The sequence below is a fragment of the Pleurodeles waltl genome, chromosome 1_2 (genome assembly GCF_031143425.1).
Source record: "Pleurodeles waltl isolate 20211129_DDA chromosome 1_2, aPleWal1.hap1.20221129, whole genome shotgun sequence".
Taxonomy (NCBI): Eukaryota; Metazoa; Chordata; class Amphibia; order Caudata; family Salamandridae; genus Pleurodeles; species Pleurodeles waltl.
In genome coordinates this window covers 129,338,543-129,365,777 of record NC_090437.1, presented here as the reverse complement: position 1 = coordinate 129,365,777, position 27,235 = coordinate 129,338,543, and the positions used below count along the sequence as shown (strand labels likewise).

Sequence of the window (27,235 nt, the reverse complement as noted above, 5' to 3'; positions counted from 1 at the left end):
ACCGAAGTTCAGACAGCACACATATCCCACTGAGAAATTATGTACACATGATGTACACATGGAACTACACAACTGCGACTGCACTGACAACATATCCCACACCAACACCTGTTTTAGAAATAATAGTACAGTTAAAACATCAAATCTTGAAAATATGTCATTCAATAACAATTACTGTCCAAACTGCCCACATCAGCTAGGCTAAGGGTAGCAATGATTGACCCACTCTCTTACATGCGCCCACAAATAACCATTGAGATATGATAGAGGCAGATAATAACATATGTGGCACTGTTATTGGTAGGACATTGGCACACATAGCAGAGACATTGCATATTGTCAAAGGGCGACTCTGCCTAGCCACTCACCGCCTCGAGAACAAAGCCATTGGGATAAATTTGATTTGCCCACGTGTTAAAGCCATGGAAATGCATGAAAAAGACAAATAGACAAAATCAGACACCCACATAGCCATCCCTTACTACCTTCACATACCCCTTTGTATGTAGATGATAGGACAATGGGAATACCTCTACAGACCCATATGTACTGTCCTATACTGGCCATATCTGTTGAGTGATAGTGATGCCTGCCTCACATGGAGTCAACACCAGTACCAGGACAAATGTTACATAGCCCCTGTACAAAATATGTCAGCCACCCAGTTGCAAATACAGGTGATCAAGACAGATGGGAGTGCTCAGACACCTTAGAGCTACTAAAGCACATATGCTGAAGGATGGACCATGACATACTCTATGGGTGTGATGAAACAGCAGCTTACGTCCGTAAAAATGGATGGATGGAGTTACAAATGTGGCACTGCCATCTGAGCATCTCCACATGCAGTTACAGATATGTCTTCACACAGGTGAACTAAACGTACACATTGCAAACCATGAATGCCAGATCTACATCTAACAGTCAGGCAATGTGGGTAGTACGTATTATCACTAATCTACATACACGCAGCACCTAAAACACTGTCACAGCTGCTACAGTGTGACTGCAAACACCAGACAACCCGAGCCAAGAACAAGGATACATTCAGTACTTACCCCCTTGTGGCTGATGTGCTGCCCTCAAATGCAAATCCACCTCAGGGTAGGCCACTGAAAAAACGCAGGCCATTAGGGGTGTCAGGGTCCGAAAGGCACCCCTCCCTCGTTGGGAGGACATCCCCAGCTGGGCCTCTGCAGTCTTCCGGAGGCAGCGTCTTAGGTCCTCCCACCTCTTGAGACAATGGGTGTTCCACCGGCTCTGGACCCCCAGGGACCATACTTGCCTGGCGATGGGACACCAGATCCCTTTCTTCTGATGGGCGTTCACGTGCATAGATGACACAGACAAAAGGAGAAAGTCATGTATACATGCACCATATCAATAGGAGTGGTAACTACACATCTGTCACTGCAAGTGGGCACACATACCCATACTCTCTGCTCACACACCTTCACAATATGGCATGTGCATGCATCTATACCCTCACCAGTTCACATGCCTGAATGACCGTCACACACAACACCTATCACACATGGCTGGGCTACTGAACTCATCTGTTCCTCTGGTGCCCCATAAAGCTGTTCATACAGGGGTAGTACCTCCTCAGCTAGCTTATCCAGCTCTTTAGGGATGAAGGCAGAGGCCCGATTACCTGCATGACGTGTCATGATGGCTCCCAGAGGCACTACACAGCAGCTCAAGTCGTGGAGGTCTTGCTGGCAACAGTTTCAAGAGTCAAGTGAGCAAAACTGCAGAAAATGACGGTCCTGGGTGCCATGTAAATGACTGTCACCCCCGGCAGCCATGGCCGTTGGCCACAGTCATTCAAAGGCAGCAATGTTAACCAATGACAAGTGCATGGCGGTTGTGACCGCCTACTGCCATGACGACTCCAGCCGGCAGGCTTAGGTTACTTCCAACTGTCCACTGCAGTAGGTCAGGTGCCTGCCATCTTGGGCACATGTAATCAATGGATGTGCTAAATAATCTGCGTCAGTCACTTACTCCCCCTAATTTCAGTGTAGCAGTATGTTGGGCCATCATGGTTGTGCAACATATTGTGACTACCAAGGAGGAGAGGCATGTCATCCAGACATATCATCTGAATCGTCATACCATCATGGATCTATGTACACAGTTGGAGCCAGATCTGATGCCAGCCATTCACAATCCCTATTGCATACCACTTATAGTTCAAGTATTGTCAGTGCTACACTTCTTTGCCACAGGATCCTTTCAGCGGATTTGGCGTTTGTGATGGCAGACGTTTATGAGATGGGACACATTCCTGATGTGGTAGGAGCCATCAATGTCACCCATGTAGCCCTGGTCCTTCCCAGTGTCAATGAACAGGTATATAGGAACAGAAAGAACTACCATTCAAACAACATACAGGTGGTGTGTCTGGTAGACCAGTATATCTCACACGTCACAGCCAAGTTTCCTGGATCAGTGCATGATTCCTACATAATACGGAACAGCAATGTCCCACATCTGATGGCATGACTACAAATCGAAAGAGCCTTGCTTCTTGGTAAGTATGCATTGTATTGTGTGTTTCAGTGTTATGTCTGCTGTCATCACATTATAGGCAGTCGCTAAAGCTATTTATGTTTTGTTCTACCATTGTGTTCACAGGTGACTCTGGCTATCCAAACCTTCCTTGGCTGTTGACACGAGTGAGGTACCCAGCCATGCCAGGGGAACTCCCTTTCAATGAAGCCCACAGGAGGACAAGGTGTGTAATCGAGTAAACATTCAGGCTCCTGAAGGCAAGATTCAGGTGCCCTCCTCTAATCGCCTCACAAGGTATGCCAAAAAATCATTGCCTTCTGCATGCTCCACAATCTAGCCCTGAGACGTCAGATACCACTGATAGCAGACGAGGGGGAGGCAGCAGAACCAGTGGCTGGTAATGCTGATATGACAGGTGATGAAGAGCCAGAGGAAGAAGGAGCAGCTGACTCTAGGACAGAGCTCATCAATCAGTACTTCCACTGACATACAGCTATGTGAAGTGGACCTTTACAAGTGTTGCATGTGCACATTTTGACGTGGATGGGTGCCATAACACCTCTTGACTAGATTCATTAGTGGTGATGTAATGAGCTCCAATGCCTATTTGTGAGTTGGGGAAGCTGACTGATAGATTGTAAGGTGTACAATAATAGAGTCAGTTCAAACATGTATCGTTACATCTGGTTCTAACATTCACTTCTGGAATAGACTATTCAGTACTGAGCTATGTTTCTTGCATTCTCCTATCGTCTTTTTCTTCCACCTACTGAAATTGCAATTTCCTGTTTGCCTTTCCAACCTATGTCTTGAAGTATTCATTGTCAGTAGCCAATGTTAGTAGATGACAGACGTGAGAGTTGTTAATGACAGACAGCAAGTAAATTGTATATTCAAATTCAAAGAAGCTTTATTGCGGCTACAAGAGCCAAAAAAGCACGAGCAGTAATAAATACAAGTAAATGCACATAATAAAATAAAATTGCAGGTAAATATGGTGATAAAAGGGAGTAAAACATAAATAAAAATTAAAATGGAATAAAAATGAGATAGAATAAAATGGAATGAAATTAGATGAAATGAGATGAAATGAAATGCACTGTGCAGGATGTTGGGACAGTCTTATTTGGAGTCTTTGTCCAGGAGAGTTTTCCCTCTAATAAGCCAACTAGCTCCGAGGAATTTGGCGATAGCGATCACTAGCGTTGGCCTGGTGTCTGATCTAAGGATTCGCAGAGCTAGCGCAGAGCAGCGTGCTCCCAGTAGTCTGCATGCCGGGGCCAGCCATTTCCTACGGGGGGCAGTATACGCGGGGCATGCAAAAAGGAGGTGAGGGAGATTCTCGACGGGGGCTTTGCAAGCAGGGCATGCGGTGGATTCGTTGTGTGACCAGCTGCTGGTGAAAAGTCTTAATGGGAGTGTTCCAATGCGGAGCTGGAAGTACAGTTTCCTTTCCCTTGGGACCGTGATTAGGTCCCAAAAAGTTTCGTACTTGCATGACTCTTTTAGGTTGGCAAAGTCACAAGATAATGTAGTGTGGAGTGCAGCCCGAGTGTCTTCGTTGTTGGCCCTTTGCCAGTAAAGTTTCTTTAGTTCGCTTTTCGAGGGAAAGACTGACGTGGCTGGTGAGTTCCAGAGATCATCGAGCCCGATAGAGTGAAGTAAATCCTTGATGGATCGTAGCCAGGGGATTCTGTGCAGGTGGTCGGCTTTTAGGATGACCTGTAGAGCTTCGGTGAAGATGTCAAGTTCCGGAGTGGTCCAGAGACGTCGCCAGTACAGCAGAGGTCGCAGGCGGGCTTTGTGACCAATGCGTTTGATGCCGAGGTCCTTGAAAAGAGGGAACAGTGGGGTGCTTAGCGGAAGGGACACAAGATTTCTTAAGAAGTTGTTTTCAGCGGTGGTTAGGTCTTGGGTTTTGGTATAACCCCAAAGTTCAGCCCCGTAGAGCGCTGAGGAAACTGCCTGGGATTCGTATAACTGTAATGCTGGGCGAATTGGTTTTGTGTGTGAGAGGTGGAAATTTTTTAGTAGAGCCCCAGTTGTTTGTCTTAATTTAAGGGCTTGTTTTCCTATGTGTGGCTTCCAGGACATGTTGTCAGTGAGTGTTATGCCCAGGTAGCTGAAAATGCCCACCTTCTCGAGTGAGGAGCCCTCTAAAGTAAATTTCCCTTTGAAAGATCTGTGGGGATTAAGGGTCATTAGTTTGGTTTTCGTTGCGTTGATTTCGAGTCCCTGGGATGAACAGAAATGCTCGAAGCACGCAAGGAGTTTCCTTAGACCACTAGGGGTCTTAGATATCAAAAGAGTGTCATCGGCAAAGAGTAAGACTGGGATTTTTTGTGTGCCAAGTGAAGGTGCGTCAGCCTGCAGTCTGAGAAGGGAGGGGACAATTTCGTTGATGTACAGGGAAAAGAGGGTCGGGGCAAGTACGCAACCTTGCCGCACACCCCTGGAGACGTGGATTCTATCGGTAAGCTGGCCCTTGTTGCCCCACCTGACTTGTGCGTAGTTGTCCTCGTGGAGTCGTATCAGAATGGCAAGGATGTGTTCCGGGATTCCCATCCGAGAGAGAGTGACCCACAGTTTGTTGCGAGGTACTAGGTCAAAGGCAGATTTGAGGTCCACGAAAGCTACATAAAGGCTGCCTTTACCAATGAACACTGTTTTCCAATATAATAATAGGAATCTGAGGGCTTGATCAGTGGTGGAAATCTTCTTTCGGAAACCGGCTTGGAGGGGGCTAAGGATATCGTGGTCAATTATCCATTCTTCTATCTTCCCTAGGAGGCAGTGGCAGAAGACTTTTTGGACACAGTCAATTAGACTAATGGGTCTATAGTTACAGGGAAGAGATCTGTCGCCCTTTTTAAAGATTGGAATAACAATGGCCGCTTTCCAAGAGTCGGGAATTGGCGCCCCAGATGCTATTGCGTTAGCTAGAATGGTGAGATATCTTGACCAGGATGCTAGGTCTGTTGAGAATAGGTCTGCTGGGACGCAGTCTGAACCAGGGGCCCTGCCGCGTTTTAGAGTGCTTAGAGAATAAGTTATATCACTTTGGGAGAACAACAGGGGTGCTGCGGTGGTTGGTGCTGATGAGTGAAGTAGGAGGGGGCCCGTACAAACAGAGGTGGGGCTATCATGATCAGGGGAGTACAGACTACTAAAGTGGGCTATCCAGTCTCTTGGGGCAATATTGGTTGTGATGTCCAAACCACTGGTTTCTGGGCCTCGCGCTGCCAGGGACCAGAACAGACTATAATTTCTCTCGCGCACAGCGTCGCTGAGTGCTGTCCACCATTTGCTATCTTGATCACGCTTGGCTATGCATATTGCAGATTTATAGGACTTCCTAGCTACGCGGATGGCGATGGGGTCCTTGGATTTAATGGCTTGAACTAGGCGCTTGTTTAGGGACCGGCACGTTTTGTTGAACCAGCGGTGCCTGGCTTTGGGTCGTTTGTCGTCGTGGGCTGGGGGTGCTGAGAAGTGGGCTGCGATATCCCTAAAGCAGGAGGTGTGGATTGAGCTAATTTCCTGGTGGGGTGTTGCAGAACCCGCCTCTAGGTCCCTTAGTGTGGATTTTAGGGTGTTGTTGGCAGCATTGATGAGTGCGGGCCGGGCCACAATATTGACCCATTTTAGGTGTCTTTTGTTGTTGGCCAGGTTAATACCCTCGGGTGCTACTGCTGCGGGGTTAGACGTGGCTGGGAGGTTACCTAGGGCTAATGTGTGGACAGAGAGAGGGTTGTGATCACTTTCGGTCCTTTCGATGATTGTCATGTCGATGACTAGAGGCCATAATCTTATATCGAATAGGCAATAATCGATTCTGCTGGTGTGGTTCGTTTTGTTGTATGTGTGACTACCGTTGGTGTCTGAATTAGTTCTGCCATTTAGCGCCCTGAGTCCAAACTCCATGGTCAATGATTTAACCTGAATGGCAACCGACGTCCACCTTTTGATGGGTGGAATTGACAGGGCGGGGATAGACCAGGCTTGATCTTCCTCGCGGGTGGACCTGAGATCGTCCCAGTCAAGGGGTTCGAATGTGACGTTGAAGTCCCCAGCCACAATGGTTTTATGATGGCGGGGATAATTTTGTAAGAGGGCTACGAGGGCGCAGAGGGTTTTGGAGACTTGACCCCCCCTGACCCCTCGAGCGTAGATATTAAAGATGTTCACCACAGAGTCAGGCCCAAAGGATAGACGAAGGCCTAACAGGTCGGGAGAGGCGGTAGGTAGCTGTGATATATGGCAGCTAAGCGATGTTTTGATCCAGATGGTCAGACCCCCTGAGGGCCTGCCTCTCGTGCTGGCCACAGCGGGGATGTGGAAATTTGAGTAGCCTGTTCGGAAGAGTGGGTCGAGTGACCATGTTTCCTGTAGGAGACATATGTCATGTTCGTCAATAAATGAGGAGAAGGATGGAAGGGGAAGAATAGATTTCAGACCTGCCACGTTCCATGAGACAAGTCGTACCCCAGATTGTGACTGAGTTGTCCTGCCTAAATGCCCGGGGTTTGTGAAGTTGGCTGTCGGGGGTAGGTTTGGCAGATGTGGCTGAGGGAGCAGAGATGGGTTGATACCAATGTTTGCCCGTGAGGCTTGTGGTGGTTGGTGATGTTCCTCTGTTGGAACAGGCCTGGTCCTGATCAAGGAGATGCTTGCGGGCCTAGACAGCAGCTCTAGGTTTGGTGGGCAATGTGCCTGCAAGATGGGTGGAGCATCGTTGTCATGATTGCTCGGTGAGCCGGAAATGGTCGCGGTGTCATGGGTAGGGGGGTGAAGACATGGACAGACAGTGGTGGGGTAAAAGGAGGATCTGGGGGTGATAGATGTTGGAAGGTTGCAAGGTTTGCCTGCATAGATTTTAGGTGGGGCTGTGAGTCAATCATGTTTACCAAGAGGGGATAGGTTTTCTGCCGGGTGGTAACTCGGGCATTCCTCGTGGAGCGTAGGTGACCTGGGCTGTTTAAACTGGATGCGTGAGTGTGCAGGTGGGCTTGTTCTTGCGTCTAGGGCCACCAGATTGTTCGCCATGGTCCTGTTCTTGAGTGTCAGTTTTAGGATATCAAAGTGAGTTCCCGGGTCTGGCTGTCGTACTACGGTAATTAGGTCCTCACGTAAATTGTATATAGTTACAGTGGGATGCAAACTTGTTTGTACTCCCTTCATACATGTGGAAATGTGACAGCTTCGTCCGTTCCTATTACTAGTGGGGTTGGGTGGATGTGAAATGGTATTGTTCATGTCAGCTGAAGTATGTAGCACCTACGTGAAGAATGGATTATGGCCTCTGGCTACACAGTGGGTGGAGTAGTTTGTGATGACCATGGGGCCTAGCTGTGTTTGTATTCTGACATTGTTGTACCAGGTGTAGATTACTGTATACTGACAAAGCAGTAAGTACATTACTCTAGGTATAGGCCCTGTAGTTGTGTATGGTTAAGGTACTGGGTCCTCAGTGATGTCATATGTGTGTTCCATGGGATATGTGATCATGTAACTATGTTATGTGTATGTGAAGAGTCTGTAACTGGTGATATATAAGTCAATTCTTGGAGCCCCTGCCTTGTAGGTGGGTTACCATGGCCAGAACTTCTGTTACCTGTATTTGCGCATTGTGTGCTAGCATGCCTTCCACCCTGACAGTACTCTCTGTCATGCTCTATTTGCAGATTGGAATACTGACTATACTATAGTGTTGGCCTGGATTGCAACTCTCTGACACCTGTCCTGTGACATCTCTGTTGTAATATGTATCAGGCTGTGGGAGGCTCTGTCTGATGACCATTACACTGACTGTTCGATGCAGGGGGGCATCACCTCACCACAGTTGGCAAGCATAGCAATTGTTGAGATATTAGTAAAGACACACATACAGTAGCTGTGCTCAATTGTGATTTATTGTGCATATCGTGATGAATATGTTCAAAATCAAAGTGGTAAAATGAAAAAAGGGGTGATGAGTTAGGTCATGGTAGATGAAGTCATCAGAGTAGAAGCTACACCAGTTGGTTACACAGGTCCAGTGTTCTTGTACCATGGAAAAATGGAGTCATGTCTCTGAACAGTCTACAGGGTGTCTCAGTGGCACACAAGGGTGACCTACAAGGTGAGGATCACTTACTGGCAGTTGGTTTGGTCTTGAAATTTGCTCCAGTCGGATGTGTGGGTGGACGTTCACGTTTGCGGGGGGTTCTTCAGCTACAGAGGGACAGGTGTATGAGGTCTGTGGTTCCCCTGACAGGGCTTCCATTCCACTGGCTGCTGCAGATGTAGATGGGGCAGATAATAGTTTGCTAGTGGAAAGGGACTGATGGTCTTTTTAGGAACCAATGATGGTGGTACTGATGTCCCTCAGCACCCCTGAAATGGCGGCCATGATGGCATTATGTGCCTGCCACTGCTGCATGACATTCTGGTGGTATTGCCTCTGCAGCCTTTGATTCTCCCCCAACATGATGATTATTTGGCCCATCCTATCCTGGGAATTTTGGCATGCTCTCAGGACTTAGAAGTTGGTTTTCTGGTCGGTGGAGTCTCTTTGCAGCCCCACCCTCTGGCCCACAGATTCCCTCCCATGCACCCTACCCCCAGCTGCCCGTGCCCCTGGCACGGTGTCTTCACTTCCAGTGGTAGCAGGGCCATTTTTGTCAGGGATGTCAAGGTTCGACTCAAGTCCCTGTATTGCGGGGCACACAATAGTTTGAACTGGCCTTGGGACACAGATTGTGGGGTGAATGGTCGTTTGTGATGTCGTTGCACCAGGAGTAGGGGGTGTTGATGTGGGCAGGGTGAGGCAGGGAGTCGTTGACTGACCAGGTATCCCAGATGGGCCAGGTTGTTTGTCATTGTCCAGACATCCAGGCGTGTTGGTCTCACTGGGGCCTTCATCCTGAGGGGGACTGGCAATGTCTTTTATCTTTTCCATGGTGGCAATAGCTTGGTTACCTGTGGAGGGAGTGAGACACAGAGTTTAGGTTGGAATGTGTGTTACACTACCTCTTAATAAGATGCATGACAGTGACTCTACATGATTCCCTTCAATGACATTGACAGATGCTGCACAGCATACCTTTATTGTTCATACTACTTTGTGACTTGATTGCCATACTCCACGTTGGAAGATGTCATACAGATTGCACTGCAGATGAGTTCTGTTATTGGCTGATAATTGACACAACTGTACACCAGTGTTACCTAGTGATTTGTGAGGCTTGCTAGATGTCAAAGATTATAGCTCTACAATGCACAATTATGTCCTAGTGGAAACAAAGTATGTGAGCATGCAAAGATATCAGTCCTGTATCTAGATGTTATGCATGTGCATTGACTCAGTCATCTCAATTTCCAACCCAGGTCCGTCTATTTCTTGCTTTGGATATTTGATCTGTGGCCATTAGGACTGGTCACTCAGCTGTAGTTGTATGTTGTTTTGTATGCTATTGTGAGTGCGCCATTGCTTTTCTGTCATTGCGATGTACTTGTCCTCGCGAGCTCAATCTAGATGGTGTATACCTAGTACTTTAGTTGTACATGCATGAAACGTGATGTGTTGTGCACATTCAAGGTGCTCAAAAAAGTTGTGTTAGTGCATTCTGGGAGTCATAGTGATTTGATTTGCCAGTTGTTAATTTGCCATTGCCAAGGGCTGTGGAGGCAGCTGGTCTGAGTGTAGTGATGGCATGCAGGAGAGGGGAATTAGGTGAATAGGTGGGAGGTGCAGTGGGTGATTTAGTTAAAATGCAAGTATTTGGGTGGTGAGGAGGCATGCAGACAATACATTTGTGTGACATGACTGTTGTAGGTACTTACCAGACTCCAGTCTCACAGGTATTCCAGCCAGGCCACCTGGTTGAAGTGTGTCCAAGACCTTCTCCTCCCATGATGTGAACTGTGGTGGGGGGGAGGTGGGAGCCCATCGCCAGTCTTGTGCACGCCGATTTTGTGGTGTGATGCCATGGAACGCATCTTCCCCCGTAGGTCGTTCTACCTCTTCCTGATGTCGTCCGTTGTGCGTGGATGGCTGCCTACTGAGTTGATCCTGTCGACTATCCTTTGACACAACTACATTTTCCTGGCAGTCAATGATTGTTGGACCTGTGCTCCAAACAGTTGTGGCGCCTACTCCGACAATTTCATCCACCACGACCCTAAACTCCTCATCAGTGAAACGTGGGTGTTTTTGTGGGGGCATGGTAGTGTTTGTGTCAACTCTGTGTGGGGGTGTTGTGAGTACAAGGGTGTAGTGTTGGGTAATTGGTGAGGTGTGGGTACTGCGTTGTGGGGTTGATGGTTGTCGTGATTTGTGTGTCCTTGTGGTGTATTTAATATCTTTGTTGTGCTGATGTGGGGTGTGTGCTGAGTGTGATATGTATGTGTGCCTATGAGTGTGATATATATGTGTGCCTATGGTGTGAAGGTCCCATATCAATTTTCTTCCCCTACTCTTTGGGTATGTGAATGGTGTTTTTGTTGCAAAGGATAGGGGGCTGTGTAGGGGTGTGTTATGTAGTGCAGTGAGTAGGTGTGTCGGTTTGTTGATGTGTGTCAGGTGTGGTTCAGACTATCCGATGTGGTGTGGTGCTCTGCCTGATGTGAGTTTTTACCACCATGGAAGTACCGCTGTGGTGATTTGTGGCTCGTAATCTGGTGGGTAGATTTTGGTTGGGCTGGTGGTGCTGGTGGGGGAACCGCTTCTTTCCTGCCCTCCACTGTCCTAGCGGTCTCGTAATTTTGGCTGGTTTTGGTGGTCTTCACTGTGTGACTCTTAATACGCCAGTGAAACCACCACCAACATGGCGGTCTTTTGGCAGCTGCAACCATGGTGGTCTTCCGAAAAGACAGCCAAAGTTGTTACGAGGCCCACAGTATTGGTTGTGATATCTCATTTCTATCATGCTGCACTGTAATGGAAACTGGTAGTATAAGACCATATTTGGAGTCCTTGGCCATGATGACCACTCTATCTCTGCTACTGTTCTTTTTGACAGTTTGATCAAGAAAACCACCAACATGTTTGGTGACTAGAGTGGACCTGGCTGCGCAACCCTATTTACGTTACCAAAAATCTTTTTTCCTTTTTTCCTCTTAGTACTACACAACAAGACACATATGAGGGGCAAGGGGAAGCTTCTGAAAAACTTTAGCAGATGAAAGGTAAAGACAGGAGAAAGTCAGCCATGGAAACGGGGAATATAGAAAAAACACAAGGAAATGCAGGGATAACAAGCAACATCCAACATGAAAAAAGTGGTAAGTGTACACAAGGGCATAAATGTAGTAGTAGGGAACACAAATTACATACAGGTGGCAGCAGAACCATCTGCCTTGGCACTGGTAGTAGAGGGGTAACCAGTCACACCAGCCGCAACGCTGGTGGCAACCAGCCCAGATGCCCCCTTGCCCTTGGTTTGTGACAACCTAAACATGACACTCTGACTCCTCAGGGAAGTCATGATGAACATATCCCTTTCCCTCAGTAACTCAAAGACTCACACATGCCAAGGTGGAATAAGATATGTAAAATGGATTTCAATGCCTTTACTGAAGCAATTGCATCCTATCTAACTATGAGCTGTGATAATAAGGCAGGTGAAACATAGAACAGTGATCATCATGAAGATAATTGTGAAGAGGATAAACAACTCCACCATCTCTGTATGACCCTGAAAATCTTGAGATTCCTACCTATACCCTAGGTCTAAAATCTGAGAGCATAGTGGTGGTAATCCTTCTGCCTATCCTGGTCTAATAGAAGGACCTCAACCCCATACCTGAAAAGGCTGGCAAGGGGCTGCTGTTGTCTGGAATGGAATGGTGTACGTCACAGGACGGCCATGACTGGAATGCCCTCTGCCCCCTTTTGGTGTATATGGTGTTTATATAATAAATCTTGCAGTGTTCTAAGAACAGGCCTGACGTGATAATTTGTCTAAGAATTGGGGACTGACTCCTCAGCTCATGGAGCACCAACACAAGTTAGAATATCATTTATCGAATGCGACTTTCTAGAACAGGGCACAAAGTGAAATGCGTGGAAAGGGCTGAGAAAATGTACAGCGTGAACAACCCTGTCTTCTCAGAATGAAGCAGCTGATTAAAATATAAAAACAACAAGGTAAAAGCTGGCTGTACTAAAAAATATGAAATGAATAAAAGTGTGTCTACGTGTAAAAGGCACAGGCTATGGGCCTAATGCTAAAATAAGGGTCTTCAACCCAGGCACCAACGAGAAACCACAACAGCATATTCCTTGTTTCAAAATCCTTTGTAAGAGAGAGTGACATGATGAGTTGAAAATCCTGCCTTGAATGAGCCCAAGCAAGCACCTGTCTAGCTCACACTGGAACAGAAACCTGACAGTATCATTCACTTGACTTCTCCTCCCGGACTCAACATTCTAATTTACTACATCCTCCCCGTCATCAGCACCAGTACTGTACTCTATCAAGGGTTTGTGTTGCCATGTCTGTATTGATTTTTTTAGTGCAGAGAGGTGTCCCTCACTGCATAAAACAATCCAGAGTACTGTGCCATGTAATGTGTCACCCTTGCACTCTAATAGCGTAAAGGTGCCCACACTGGTGGTACGCTAAGTGGAAATCGGTATGACAGCACAGGAAGAGAGCAGGAATGAGACATCCTAACAAATAAAGGTCACATTACTACCCTCTTTCTTCCAGGCAGCTCCGAAAGTTGTCTTGCTCCCCTGTACAAAATGTTGATAACTCAGGATGATTGTCACTGGTGCACTCAGCACTATATTGAATAAATCCTGGTGTGTTAAGATTATATCATGTCGCACTTCTTATGAAACAAAGACAGTGGACACAACTGAAAGCATTCTCATGCTAAAGGTGCATTTATATTTAAGTGAGTGGCACACACAAACATTTCTTGCATGAACATGGTACCACCCACATAATTAAAATGTCCTTTATGACTTTGCACCAGAGGGCACATATGGCCACTGGCTACAATCTTTGCTGCAAAAATATAAATCTACACAATCAATTTAATGCACATGTAATACATTTCCTAATAAATTAACACATTGATATTATTAAGTACCTTTACATATACTTACATTATTCATTAATAATGTATATGCACACTATTATTAACTAGTGTGAAGTAGATTATTTTTTTTAAAGACAAAAAATAATATACATAAATATTATACACATTGACCACTTGGGTATTATATTTATGTATTTTTACAATAAATATTATAAATATAATTCATATATATATATATATATATATATATATATATATATATCAATTTAAAACATGACATTAACTTACCTTACCTATGATCAATCATGCTGCTTGGAAAAAAAAAAAAAAAAAAAAAAAAGATATATTAATATATTTGAATTGTTCAAAACAAAAAAATGTGTTACTCACCACGCCCCATAACCTCAAGGTCATGTTCCCTGTCAATAATGTCTGCCTAGCAGTGTGTCAGCTGCTGCTGGGTGCAAGTGATTCCAGTGCAGAAGCATGCACACAACTGCACTCACCCCCACAGCACTTGGCACTCCTGCAGGCATAGCTTGCCGGGCCTGCCACCTGCTGCCAACAAGTGGAGGCGGTGGCACTGTAGCCAAAAAATAAGTGATGGCACCTCTGCCTCGCTAAACATGGGGCGGACCCTCACCCCTGTTGCGATGCCCGCATAGGGTGTGATGTCTGTATTGAGTGTGGCTGGCACCATGCTGCCTGCTTCTGCCATCGTGACCAGGAAGGAGTGGGACTGGAGCGTCAGGAGGGAAAGTTGACAAATAGGAGGAGGACAAACAGAGGATAGGCCAGGAAAAGATTAAACAAAAAAAAGTCACCAAATGTGAAATAAACCCAAAAACAAACAAAGAGAAATTGAGACAATAACAAAATAAGTATAAAAAAGTTGGGATTGGGTATAGAAGGGAGCAAATGGGGTTGGCCTGTGTTGATTGTAGCCAGCAAGGAACGAGGTACGGAAGCAGGCAAAACAAAATGGTTGTGCTCTAGTGCACCACATGGTGCCGTTCATGCTGAAATTCCAGTGTGAAGGAGATTCTGGCCTAAAAAAGCAGCGTGAACAGCCGGACAAGCATTCTTCTGTACGTTCACAGAGCTGCATGGAATTCTGTGGAATAAAACTCTGCGAGTTCCACCCAGGCCTAGTTTCTATACGGCAGAGCCAAGAGCTGAACCTTATACAACAGATTATAAAACATTGCCTAAATTTGGATAAGGCTCTGCATATCCCCTGGCTAGCTTATTTGGAAAATGCATTTCATCAGCTGTGGTTGCCTGAGGTTTTTAGCAACCCAGATCAATCTATGACATCATGTAAGACAACGGTAAAGTAAATGTACAGAGTGAACCTAGAGGAAGCTAGATTAGTGCAGGAATTAAGTAAATCCTTAGTTTAGTATCAGTTTGACTTACTGATAGAGAGGGGCCCGAGCCCTATATTTTGATGTTCACTAATCTCCAACACAGAATTTAATTAGCGTGTTCAGACAAAATACGTTGCACTTTTTGGTGGCGTTCCCAAGCTATGGTACTTGGTTTGAAGATCTCATTGAATGTCCCTGTGACAACCATTCTGCACACAGCACCTCACACTTTGCCACCTTTTATAACATTTATACTACACCCAGAAAACACCATCTCTTGCCATTATTACGTTGTCTTATGTTAAGGAGGGCCAAACAAGCACTAATTGTTTCACAAGACAGGACCTTAGAAAAAATTTGTTTGAGTATAATTTATTTTATTCAAAGTGCTTTGAATATAAGGAAGCATCATGACTTGATAGCATTATGGTGGGTGTTCTTTTAAGTACTCATATAGCTGGACTAAGATATTGTTTTTCGGTGATATTTTAATGTATTATACATTTTACTCAATGTTTGTTTCAGATGCTGAATTTTTCTGTGCACTTTTATGGCTTCTAATTTCAGCAAAATAAAGATATTTTGACTGACTGACTACACTTGGTACAATGGTTAGAGTGGCAGACCCTGATGCAGAGATCTGGCCTGGGACCAGGGTTCAATTCCCGCCTCAGCGGGTATTGGGCTCAATTCCCTTGGACCAGATAATTCTAGCCTCAGTGCCTAATCTAATTAATGGGTCCCACTCTGTAACTCTGGGCAATAGCTTGCTTAATCTCCACAATGGCCCTGACAGAGCTTGGATGCCTGGCTTCACACTGGGGGTTGCCCAGGAGTGGGCGCCTCACAGGGAAAAGCCAGGAGGGGTTCCACAGCGGTATGCGTACAGCGCCTTGAGACCATAACGGGTGAGTAGTGTGCTATACATGTGCAAAGTTTACAGTTTTTTTTAAAACTTATTGTCTGTATCACAGTCCATCTTTGTAAATTATGAGAAGACTGCAAAGAATTCAGAAGGCTGCTGCTAGATTCCTCCTACATGTAAAGCCACAGGCTTATTTCTTCTTGCTTTGCAGGCCCTACACTTGCTACCTTTTGCAAGCAGATCCACCTTCAAGCTGCTGTGTATCACACACAAAGCAGTACATGGCCAAACACCGCTCTTCATCAGGATAAAAATCAACAAATACATTAAAAAAGGAACCTACACCCAAATATGGCTCCTCACCTCATAACTCTTACATACAAGTGAAAAAAACATGGGTGGAACATCTTCCTCTGTTCAAGCATCCAAACTATGAAATTCCCCACCCTTAAACATATGCAGACAATCATCTATACTTCAGAAGATTGGTCAAGAGCAGACTCTTCCCCTCCTGATGACTATACTCATAACAGTATACTCAGACATGACAAACAATACATCTCACAGTCTGGAAAATAGCTGTTGTTATACAAATATATGTCATTGTACCTTAAATTATGCCTCCTGTTATAAGTAGATACATTTATATAAGGTGAAAATTATATATTATATCACAAGATACATCTGTATATCAGCTAATGTCAAAATTGCTGCTTGACATAGGTATTTATATTGAGGGGTTTAATCAAGCAACCATAACTTTGCCAAGCATCATGTATTTATATAATTTAATTTTTGCTATTAATAAAAAACCTTCTGCCTTTCCCATGTCTCATCCGAAACCTTTATGACTACTATGAGCTCCCATACATCCTTCTCATAGTTTCACCCCTCCTTTTTATCCATGCCACACAACAAACAAGCACACGTGACCACTATTTACAAATAACTGAGGGGTTTATTTACAAGCCCCTCTGCACCGCCTGACATCACTTTTAGCGACAGTCCGGCGGCACACGCTGCAGGGCCATATTTACAAGGCCACATAAAGCCACCCTGCGTGGCTTTTCATAACCTTGTAGATATGGACTGAGGAAATGCAGTGCAAGTCCCTTTGTTGCCTCATCCAATGAGAGGGAGGCATGAAATGGACACTACAGTGGGTGTTCCTACATATCAACCATGGCATTTGACACATTCCCAGATTTACGAGATTTTGTAAAGCTGGAAATGCGTCAAAAGCTTACACGTTCCCAGGGGAGGTATAAGGGAGGGGCAATCAGAAGAAATACCTTTATTTCTCCTACCTTTTTTTCTTTTTCTATGTGTGTTGCATTCTTCAAAAACTTGTAAATACACCCCCTAATACTTTCATTTTCAATTCAATTCCTATCATTCTATCTCGACTCCCAACCCCTACTTTGCAAATCCATTCCTATCATTGTATCCCAATTCCAAACTATACTAAACATGCATGAAATCAAGAGCACAACCCTAACACAAGTAATGTACACAAAAAAAAAAAACTTGCTAACTACTAATCTTAGATTCAGGAGCAGTGTAATTCTCACAGAAAAAGTGTTTCAATGCCTCGTCAGGGGTTGTAAGTGCTATATAAATACATTTACAATTTACTTCCAAAGGCAATGATACAGAAAAGTATTTACCCTTTTGTGTAAAAGTAGCATTGAAAACAGATTTCAAATTGAAAAAAGTTTCATACTGAAGTAATAGCAACACCGTGTTTTAACTATACTTATTTTTTTAATTAAGGGGTACCTTGTTAAATCTGAACCTTCCACTGAATCTTGCTTGCCCACCCTTGTTTGTATAACCAAACAATACTGCTATTTATTGGCAACTTTGCTCTTTGCCCTGTGGGAAGCCTTTTCATACCATATAATGCACGTTCTCTTTAAGATGTTGTGATACCTCCCCCGTTATACCGTTCATTTGCAACTTTAACTTATATCTTCTTGGTTCCACATAAATTGTCTTAACTATGTATGTAAGTCAGCTGGACAGCCCTTGGGGCCTCTGAGTATGTGTGATTCACATCTCTGCAAATAAAAAAATAAATTAGACTTCAAACAGAGTCAAATCAATTATGGGGCAAGACTTGAACTTTGGAATCCACATGTCCTCTCACTGAAATCCCAAGAGATCTGCAGATGGCATTGTTCAGGTAAAAGCTTCAGACGCGCATTGGGCCAAGCTTGCCTATTGCACAGAACAGGCACAAAAAACACAACAGACCCTCACTTCATCAGATAACTGAATGCTAGTGTGCATATGTACACCCACAGGCTTACCAAAACAATGGAAAAACTTAATTCTACTCTGGCCGAAATATCCCTAGTTAAAATGATTAAACTTTACTCTGAGTCAGCATTCAATAAAAAAGCAAATAATAGATAAATGTGGACGCCATGTTATCAGGGTCGGTTTCTCCTTTAGGGCTGAGGGGCTGCTCCCCTCTGAACTTCCTATACATTTATAAAAATAAAAAAAAACTGATTTTTTCAGAGATGCAATAGTAACGATTGTAACTCTAAGCAAATCGACGCATTTAAGTCTGAGCTCTCTGTCCCAGGGTGCCTGGCCTGCCTTGCTTTGAAGCAGGAGTCGGAAGCCAGGCAGTAAATCACTTTTCTACACTGTGATGCATGACGCAGGACTGACTGCTCTAAATCCCTTCATTTCCATTGTGGTCTATGGCAGTATTCACTACAGGCCAGTGATCATGACTTTGGGCATCAGAGTCTTCTTTTTTAACACAAACTGTATTGCATTTTTCAGTTACATTCGAATATTTTGCTTAAAATGAAATACATGTGAGAAGAGAGAGGCATAACTCGTCTTGCTCTTGACAATGTGCTAATAAAGAAAATTGTACTGCATTATCTTAGAGAGACAGAAAGGAAAAAATATTTTATGCAATCATAACAGTAAACCCATTAACTCACCCTCCCTTCCCCCAGCGGCTGACATATATATGTGTCCATTTCAGAAGCACAGGGATTACTATTGTGTGGAGAACCTAAGAGTTGTGGGGAACCAGACTGGCGTTTTAAATGATCTAGTAGTATAGGATCTGAAGATTAAGAAGCAGTCAAAGAATGGTACCTGGGGTCCTGGCCTGATCATAAACACTTCATCCACCAGTCCTGACATCACAGGTTGTAAAGTGGAATGGTGTAAAGGTCTAGAACCAACTGAGAGGCCTTACGATGTCCTAGTAACTGCTACCATCGTCGCTGTCTTGTATGTTAAGGTTTTCTAGCATAGAGTCCCATTCTAGAGCTCTTGGCCTTTTACAGTGTCTCCTGTATTCTTCACGGCAGATTGCAGGGCTCTCCACCACTCCCCACTGTTTTACTTCCTCCCTCCATTGGTGTACTGATGGGAGTCTAGAAGGTTTCCAGTGACGTGTCAGTAGCCTCCTGGCCAGTAAGAGTGCCATGTCTGTGAAATAGGAGGCCACATTAGCTGATTTGGGCCTGGGATACAAGCCCAATACACAATGTTCCAGAGTATGCCAGTTATTACTTCCTGTCAGACTTGATAATGTCACTCCAATTTCGGTCCAGTAAGATACTAGGAGTGGACATGACCATAGCGTATGGACTTGATCTGCACTCAGCATATGGCACCGTGGGCAGGAAGCTGAGGCCGATGGGAATTAGATTGAGGTCCTCATTACGATCATATAATGGACATGGTGACGGCCGTCAGCAGCAGCCGTCATCCACCACCAGGATACCGCCGTCAGGCAGACTGGCGGTGAGTTGAAACACCATCCGCCAGGGTAGATGCACTACCCTGCGGATAATGTTTCATTTCCCGCCAGGAAAAGGCTGGCGGGTCGGGTGCCCCGGGGCACCCCTGGGGTTTGCACTGCCCATGCAGTTTGCATGGGCAGTGCAGGGGCCCCGGTGCAGAGCCCCATCGTGTAGGGCACTGATTTTCCCACTTGTGTCCTAAGTGCGCTATAGAACTGTTTGATCAAGTGTTTTCCATGTCCCATAGTGTGTAGTGCCTGCAGGAGTTCATGTGTTTCAGGCAAGTTTCTGTCTGGTGCCTGCCAACCAATATGCCAGCCATTGTAATTGACTGGCTATACAAAAGGATTTCAAGTATGGAGCTCCCATCCCTCCCTTATCAGATGGTATTGTAGTTTAGCTAGGGTAATTCTACGCTGGCCCGTGCTCCATATCAGGTCCAGTAAAGGCATATTAAGCACTTTGAATATGCGTGGTGGTATCAATATTGGTAAATTTACAAAAAAGTATAAGAACTGTGGTAAGAGGACAATTTTGGACAATGCCAACCGGCCAACTATGGTCAAGGGCAGAGTCTTCCAGAAGTTTATTTTTGTGTACGCATTGATATTAATGCGCAGCTTTGTTTGTTATCTAGGAGATCGTCCGGACTACGGTACACTTGCACCCCCAAGTATCGAAACAATTGTAGGGCAAGTTGGATATATAATGGTCCGAATGTGATCTGAGGAGTATCATACAGGCCTCTAAAGGAAAAGGCATAGGATTTATTAGCGTTTATCCACAAACCTGACAGGTCACGAAGTGTGGTCATTAGTTGTGCTGCCTCCTCATGGGGACACCACAGGTCTCTGAACTAGAGGATCATGTCATCCGCATATAGGGATATTGTGTGAAGCGACCTATCCATGTATATTCCCCAGCTATCAGCATGTTGGCAAAAGCATTGGGCCAATGGCTACATTGCTAACACGAACAGTAAGGGGCTTAGGGGGCATCCTTGTCTAGTGCCTCCTGCTCTCCGGTTTGGGGCTGAAATATAAGCTCCAGTCCTGGCTCTTGCTGTGGGATTCAAATAAAGCAGTCTCACCCAGCGGATAAATATAGGGAGTATGCCATAGGCAGAACGGGCTTCTAAAATAAAATCCAAGCTGAGGGAGTCAAGGGCCTGTGTAATGTCTAAGGAGAGGCAGCCAGCATAGGGGTTGAGGTTATGTGAAGCGTTCATGACATGAAACAATCTGTGTATATTTAGGGGGGGGGGTTTCTGGGGCACAAAGCCACACTGGTCAGCATGTAGTAAGTGTGGAAGCAAGGGAAGTAATCGGTTTGCCAGTGCTTTACTAAAGATCGTATATTCGGTGTTCGAAAGTCAGAGAGGCCTATAGGAGGACATCTCTGTGGGGTCCCTTCCCGTTTTTAGGTGGGAGGTCACTAATGCCTTCCAGGTTGATTGAGGAAGCATACCTTTTTCTAATGAGACATTATATAATTTAATGAGGTGAGGGGCCAGAAGCACGAACTACTTAGAATTAAATTCCGACTGTAGACCGTCCATGCCAGGTGTTTTATTGCAGGCTAAATCCTTTATAACACCACTTATCTCGTTTGCGGTTATGGGAGTCTCTAGAAGTTTACGTTCTGGAAGTGTTCCTTGGGGGAGTGTAAGTCAGGCACGATAGGAAGTTGTCGCTGTTGGGCCATTCACAGACTGTGCCGTATATAGTAGTGTATAATATGCCTGGAACACTTGGTTAATTTCTAACTGTGTATATACTGGGCCATGGGTCAGGGTATTTATGTGGAGAATCGGTGTGGGTGACTGCACAGGTTTGATTAGGCGGGCTAAGAGATTACCGGAGCGATCCACCTCTGAATGCATTGTCTTAAGATACTCTCTATGGTCAATGAGACGTAGACGTTCTAGTAGTTCGGCGTATGTTATACATGCTTCTTTGAGTTGAGAGACATTGCCTGGATGATGTACGGCTTTGTGTTCTAAGGGGCCTAGTCTGTCCTCTACTTGTGTGAGGTTGCGTAAAACCTCTCCTCCGACTCCCACCAGTGTCTTTATAGAGACTCTGCGCATTACTGCCTTAAAGGCCTCCCAGTCAATCAATGTAGAAGAAGCCGTAACAGTGTTTACTGCAAAATATGTGGTAGTGGCTGTTGTCAGTGTGTCAGGGTATACTGCATCTTCCAGCAGTGTTGGCTGTAGTCGCCATGTAGGAATCGGAGCCGGGACTTGTCTCTTGGTTAGTGTTATTTCCTACGAGTTATGATCAGAAAGTGTCTTGCCCAGATATGTGGCATGGGATATCTGGGATTCAAGGGTGGAGGTGCAGAGAAATCGGTCAAGACAGGAGTGTAATACGTGTGTGGGAGTAGAATAAGTATTCTCTCATGCCTGCATTATAGCCGAGCCAGACGTCAACGAGTTCCCATCCCTTCGCCCAACATCGTAGGGCTTTTGCCTGCCAGGTCGTGTTTGTAGTTGGCAACGGGGGGTGGTGCAAGACACTGGGAAAGCACACACTTTAAAGGGCCTGAAGTTGTTGCAGTGCACAATTCACACATTAAAGGGTGAACATATTAATGCAGTAAGATCTGGGGCAGTTTTGACTGTGTTTAATATTTCAAGACTATACGTTCCCACTGCTTTATAAACTTTGCTTTCTCACTAATTTTATTTCCTTTCAAATACCCCATTTGTGAATCTTTTTTCATTTTTTTCTTGAGAGGAGGACCCACCCTGGACCGCATGTTTGTTCACTGAACTTGTTTGCTTGCTTCACTCGGTACATAAAAGTCGAGACCAGACTTTTACTCCCCACAATTATCAAATGTCACCAGCCGCCACTGTGGGTAATGCATGTGGTAACAAAGCCTAAGGACCTTCATACATCACCTTATTCCCTTTGAGGATCGGTTTGACATTTGAGATATTTAGGTTCTCTCAAATTGAAACAGGCATTTATAGTTTGCTACAACCCATAGCTAAAGTAGTCCCGTTTTCCTTTCACAAAGGAGGAAGCGTAGTTAATCATGCAGAGTCTCTTTCCTGGAGGATGATCAGCAGAGACGTGTTTAGTAGAAGTGTAGAAGCAGAAAGTGTCTATCACTCATTTCATGCTTGAAACTCCATTACAAATGTGACAGATATCCAGTCCTCCTTATTAAAAGTGTTACAGGATATAAAGCACTTATGACATGGCAAAAGGGATATCCATCACCTTCTTGACCAAGTATCCCATCTTTCAAAAACTAAATTAGGGCCAGAGTGTCTCTGGTCTCTTACTCTCTTTTAGTCAACTCTGGAATGAAGTAATTAAGTATAAGTATCTATTCAATTAATAGTATCTCTTTGAAAAAGGATGGACAGCATTAAAGGGGTAGGTAACCGAAAACAAACTTAATTGTGGCTGTTCCAAATGATTGCAGCACCTGAAGGTAAAAGAGATGGTATGAGTGGACACGTTTGAGAAGTCGAGTCCTCTTGTGGATTACAACATGTGTCAAATGGACTTACCATGGAACCAAGAAGCAATGTGATCTCCTGACTTATTATATCCAGCTTGTAGAGGCAGCTGCTCCTCCTTAAACCACTTAATGATGTCCTCACGATTGGAGCTTGACATTGTGCGTTTAACACCATGCCTCCTGTATATCAAAATAATCAATAGTTTACTGATAAATAGCTGTAAACTCGCAAAACTGCATTTTGACAAATAGTTGTGAGTAAAAAATAAAACATTTTGGTAATATTGCACTTCTGAAGTGTTTAATTAGAGTGCTGTAAACAAGAGTAAAATAAATCAAATTAATTTAAGGCATAATAATCAACTGCACCTTTCTTTACAGATGATGCTCAGAATGGCCATGGAGGATGCAGCTGAAAGACCTAGAGTGCAGTTGCGTAGAGTACAGTGACATGGAGTGCAGTTGTGTAGAGTGCAGTGGTTAAAAGCAGAGTGGCGCAGAGTGGAGTAGAATGGTGGAGAGTGCAGTGGAGTAGAGTAGATTGTTTCAGAGTAGAGTGAAGTAGAGTAGAGTGTAGTGGTTCAGAGTAGAGTGCAGTAACAGAGCGGCTTAAAATGTAATGGCGTAGAGTAAAGTGGTGCAGAGTGCAATGGTGCAAAGCAGACTAGAGTGGTGTACAGTGGATTGGTGTAGAGTGCAGTGGCATAGTGTGCAGTGTTGCAGAGTGGCGCAGAGTACAGTAGCATAGAGTGAAGTTGTGTAGAGTAGTTTGGTGTGACCTAGACTGGAGTGGTGTAGAGTGCAGTAGTGAAGAGTGCAGTTATTTAGAGTAGCGTGTCGAAGAGTGCACTGGCATAGAGTAGAGTGGTGCAGGGTAAAGTGGGAGCACCCTGCCATTACAGAAAAACATTTTCAATTGAAATGACCATCACATTTGCACAGGCATGCAGCTTTACCAATGAAACAATACAGTGCACAGAGGAAAATGTGTGAAAACTGCATCCCTATTTTAATGGTTCATTATAATCACATTAAAGTATTTGTTTCCGACACACTTCACAAATAAAGAATGTGCTTCATTTGTGCGTTCACAATTCTGACATATTCTGAAATATTTAGACAGTTCATTTAAATGTTTTTGTGTGCTAGAAAAAAACTCTTTCCTACCCCAGTAGCCAGCAATATTGTCACATAAATCCTTTCACTTTGAAGTCAAAGAAAGAAAAGTAAACAAGTGCCCTTAAAAGACAGCGCCTGGCATGTGAACTCACTCTTTGAATACACAGCAAATGTGACCAGACAAGAACAAGATTTAAAGGCCTGTTAATAGAAAGCAAGTTTATGAACGAATTCTGAAAGCCTGGCTTAGACAACGGTTTTCAAACCACAAAGCCAATGGTAATAAAAGAGAGGAATGCATTCCTAGGTCAACTTTCTGAAAGTCCCCAAGTTGTCTTTGACAAACCAGACAGCTGTACTATCTGGTAGGCTGGACCTTAAAAAACAGAGGTCCACAAGTAAAGAAAACTTTTCAAGAATGAAAGCCACATCACTGCAGGGTGAGTGGATTTGCTGTTTATGTTGATTCTATGTGGTTCATTCTCTTTGGTGGGATTCAGTTCTGGAAGATGGGGTACTGACAGACAATAGTAGAGAGTCTCATTTAACAAAACAATTGTTTTATAGGGTCTTCTAAAATGAAGGGTATTTTCTTATACACAAATATTAAACATTTTCCATTAACATATTATACGGGAGACCGTACACTGGACCAGTAATCTCCCGGTCCCTCCCCCCTTTTGTATTTTGTTATTAACATATCATAGACAGTTCGGATAAAATTGGGATACGTTACTAATCCATCATGCTTAAGCCACGTGAAAAATTACTTGTCATATTTGAAAATATATGTTACTCTGCATTGAACATGAATATGATAGCATATTCACACCGAAGCAGTGAAAAAGGTTACCAATGGCTATCACCAGGACATCGGACCTCTTCATGAACATTAAAAGCAGGAAACGTAATTCGAAGGGGTACACCTACATTTGCCTATTTGTCTTTTTTTTTAATGTAGACTTTTGGCGCAAATACAATTTGCCATTTTATGCCACAAGAAATAGTTATATTCTGATGTAAAGCTAGCCACGATTTACCTTACAGTATGCGCAAATGCGTAAAAAAGTGCTGAAATTGGGGGGGTGGGGTGGGGGGTGAGGGAGGGGCGCAATACATCCAAGTTCTTCAAAATGCTTTTCAACCTGCGACAGATTACAAACTCTTTGAATGTCACACCACCACAGGTCGAATGCGCTTTAATCAGTGTGTCAGGAATACCCTTCTGCAAAACACTAATTACACACTATGAGGGACTTTTTAAGTAGACATGGGGTGCCTGGAAAACATCAGCAATTCATTATATGACTGCGACCATAGGCTGCTGGCTACATACTTGTACTCCATATGCATGCTATAGAACTCACACTATAAGTCAGTCAGAGCATTTAGGAGAGAGGGCAAAAAAAAACAACAATATTTATATCCATTCCTTGGAAAATATTTACTTAAGATTCAAGAAATTGTTGCAGAAAATATTACCAAAGAAACGTCTGATTTTTCCGATCCGTTTTACGGTCATTCTGGATTGTATTAATGCCAGAGGATGCGGATTCAAAAGGCGAAGGTAGCTACTGTTGTGTAATTATTTGAAGCCGTAAAAAAATCACAACTTTCCTGCTGGGCAGTGCAGAAATCAGTAAGTGGCATGCATAACTCACTGATCTATCATAGTTTGCGTCCTTTAAGAAAAACCCATTATCGGAATGTTCCATAAGCAAAGTAACCGAACAGGAGGCGGATGCAAGTTTTCTTCCAAGTACCTGCTAGATAGACATCGTGACTCGCTAACGTGAGCTTGTTTGGTTCTAGGCCTATGACTAATCCACAGGTTCTGTAGCTGCTTTTAAACATTCTCTTCACCAACCAGAACCCATAAGACTTGCCATCCAGTCGCAGCAGGGTGATATGGCAGAACTACGCTCTGTGGCTTTCCATGCAGGACATCAAGACACAATGACCCCTGACCACTGGGAGCCACATATGAACCAATCAGCATTGAAATATCAGGTGCTCCATGTCTTTTTGCACGTCCACAGAGACTCAATGAACACTGCAAAGTATGGAGAAGTGTACCCACTGAAGCCCACGCAGGAAGGGCCTTGCCATTGTTGGAGTGCGTCTTTTAAAATTAATATTAACATGAAAAGCTTGCAATATATTGTGTAATGAAGCTGCATAGAAAATGTGATAACATAGAAAATAATATATGTGTTTGAGATGTGCCCACGGGGAGTGGCCGCCAATGTATACGAAGACTAATGAAACTTATTAATGATGAACTAAAAATGCACTAATGTTTGAATTTGTATTACCATATCATAAATTAGAGCTCCGTATTTGGGTTTTGCTAAGTTAATTACTAGGCCTTAGTTAGCGAGGGTCTGGACCTACCTGCCTGGTCTCATATTAAACTGTGTTTTTTCTAACGTGCAATGTGCTGTCTTTCAGAAGGACACGAAACTGTACTTTTCCAAAAGCTAGAGATGTATGTGTAGCCGTAGTAAATTCTTTCTCATGGGACCCGACTCGCTCATGGAGACATTCTTGCTGAATGCAAAAGTGTAATTCGTAACAGGTGCATGGCTGCCTGGAGTAGGAGAAAACAATGGGACTACTGACTGGAGCGTAAAGTGTAACTTTTCTTACCTGACATTCCACCCGATGAAGACGTCAATAACATGGGCCAATCAACGGCATGAGAACTGTGTTCTGTGAAAAATTCTAGTGAGGTGTGTGAAGAATTATTGGACAGAGATAATGATGCACCATATATTATCCAATGGGGAATTAAGGTCTTGTTCGACAGTTTTGATATAAACGCACAACCAGAGGACAAATCAGCTATTATTAGCCATTATTAGCTATTTTTTGGACATTATTAGCCATTACTGGACATTCCACTTAAGCCACATCTGCCATTGCTCTTTTGAGCCTTTGGTGTTTATTCTTCCTGATAATTTAAACCATCCTCTTTCTAAGTCCTTACTGATGCTTACTTCTCCTCCATATGAGGGAAGAGCCCTACCCTTTAGCTATGCCATACTGAGACTCTGCCTTGTCCTATCCTT

At 44.2% G+C, this 27,235-nt stretch overlaps 1 protein-coding gene across 4 annotated transcripts in view; it reads right to left on the bottom strand.

Annotated features, from left to right (window-relative positions):
• SH2D4A (SH2 domain containing 4A) overlaps nucleotides 1–27,235 on the bottom strand; it is a 988,680-nt gene that overhangs the window by 169,405 nt on the left and 792,040 nt on the right. For all 4 annotated transcript variants that reach the window (XM_069236815.1, XM_069236817.1, XM_069236814.1 and 1 more), the window contains one exon: nucleotides 23,095–23,225. In XM_069236815.1, coding sequence (XP_069092916.1) covers nucleotides 23,095–23,225 — 131 coding nt within the window. The remainder of the gene's footprint in view (nucleotides 1–23,094; nucleotides 23,226–27,235) is intronic.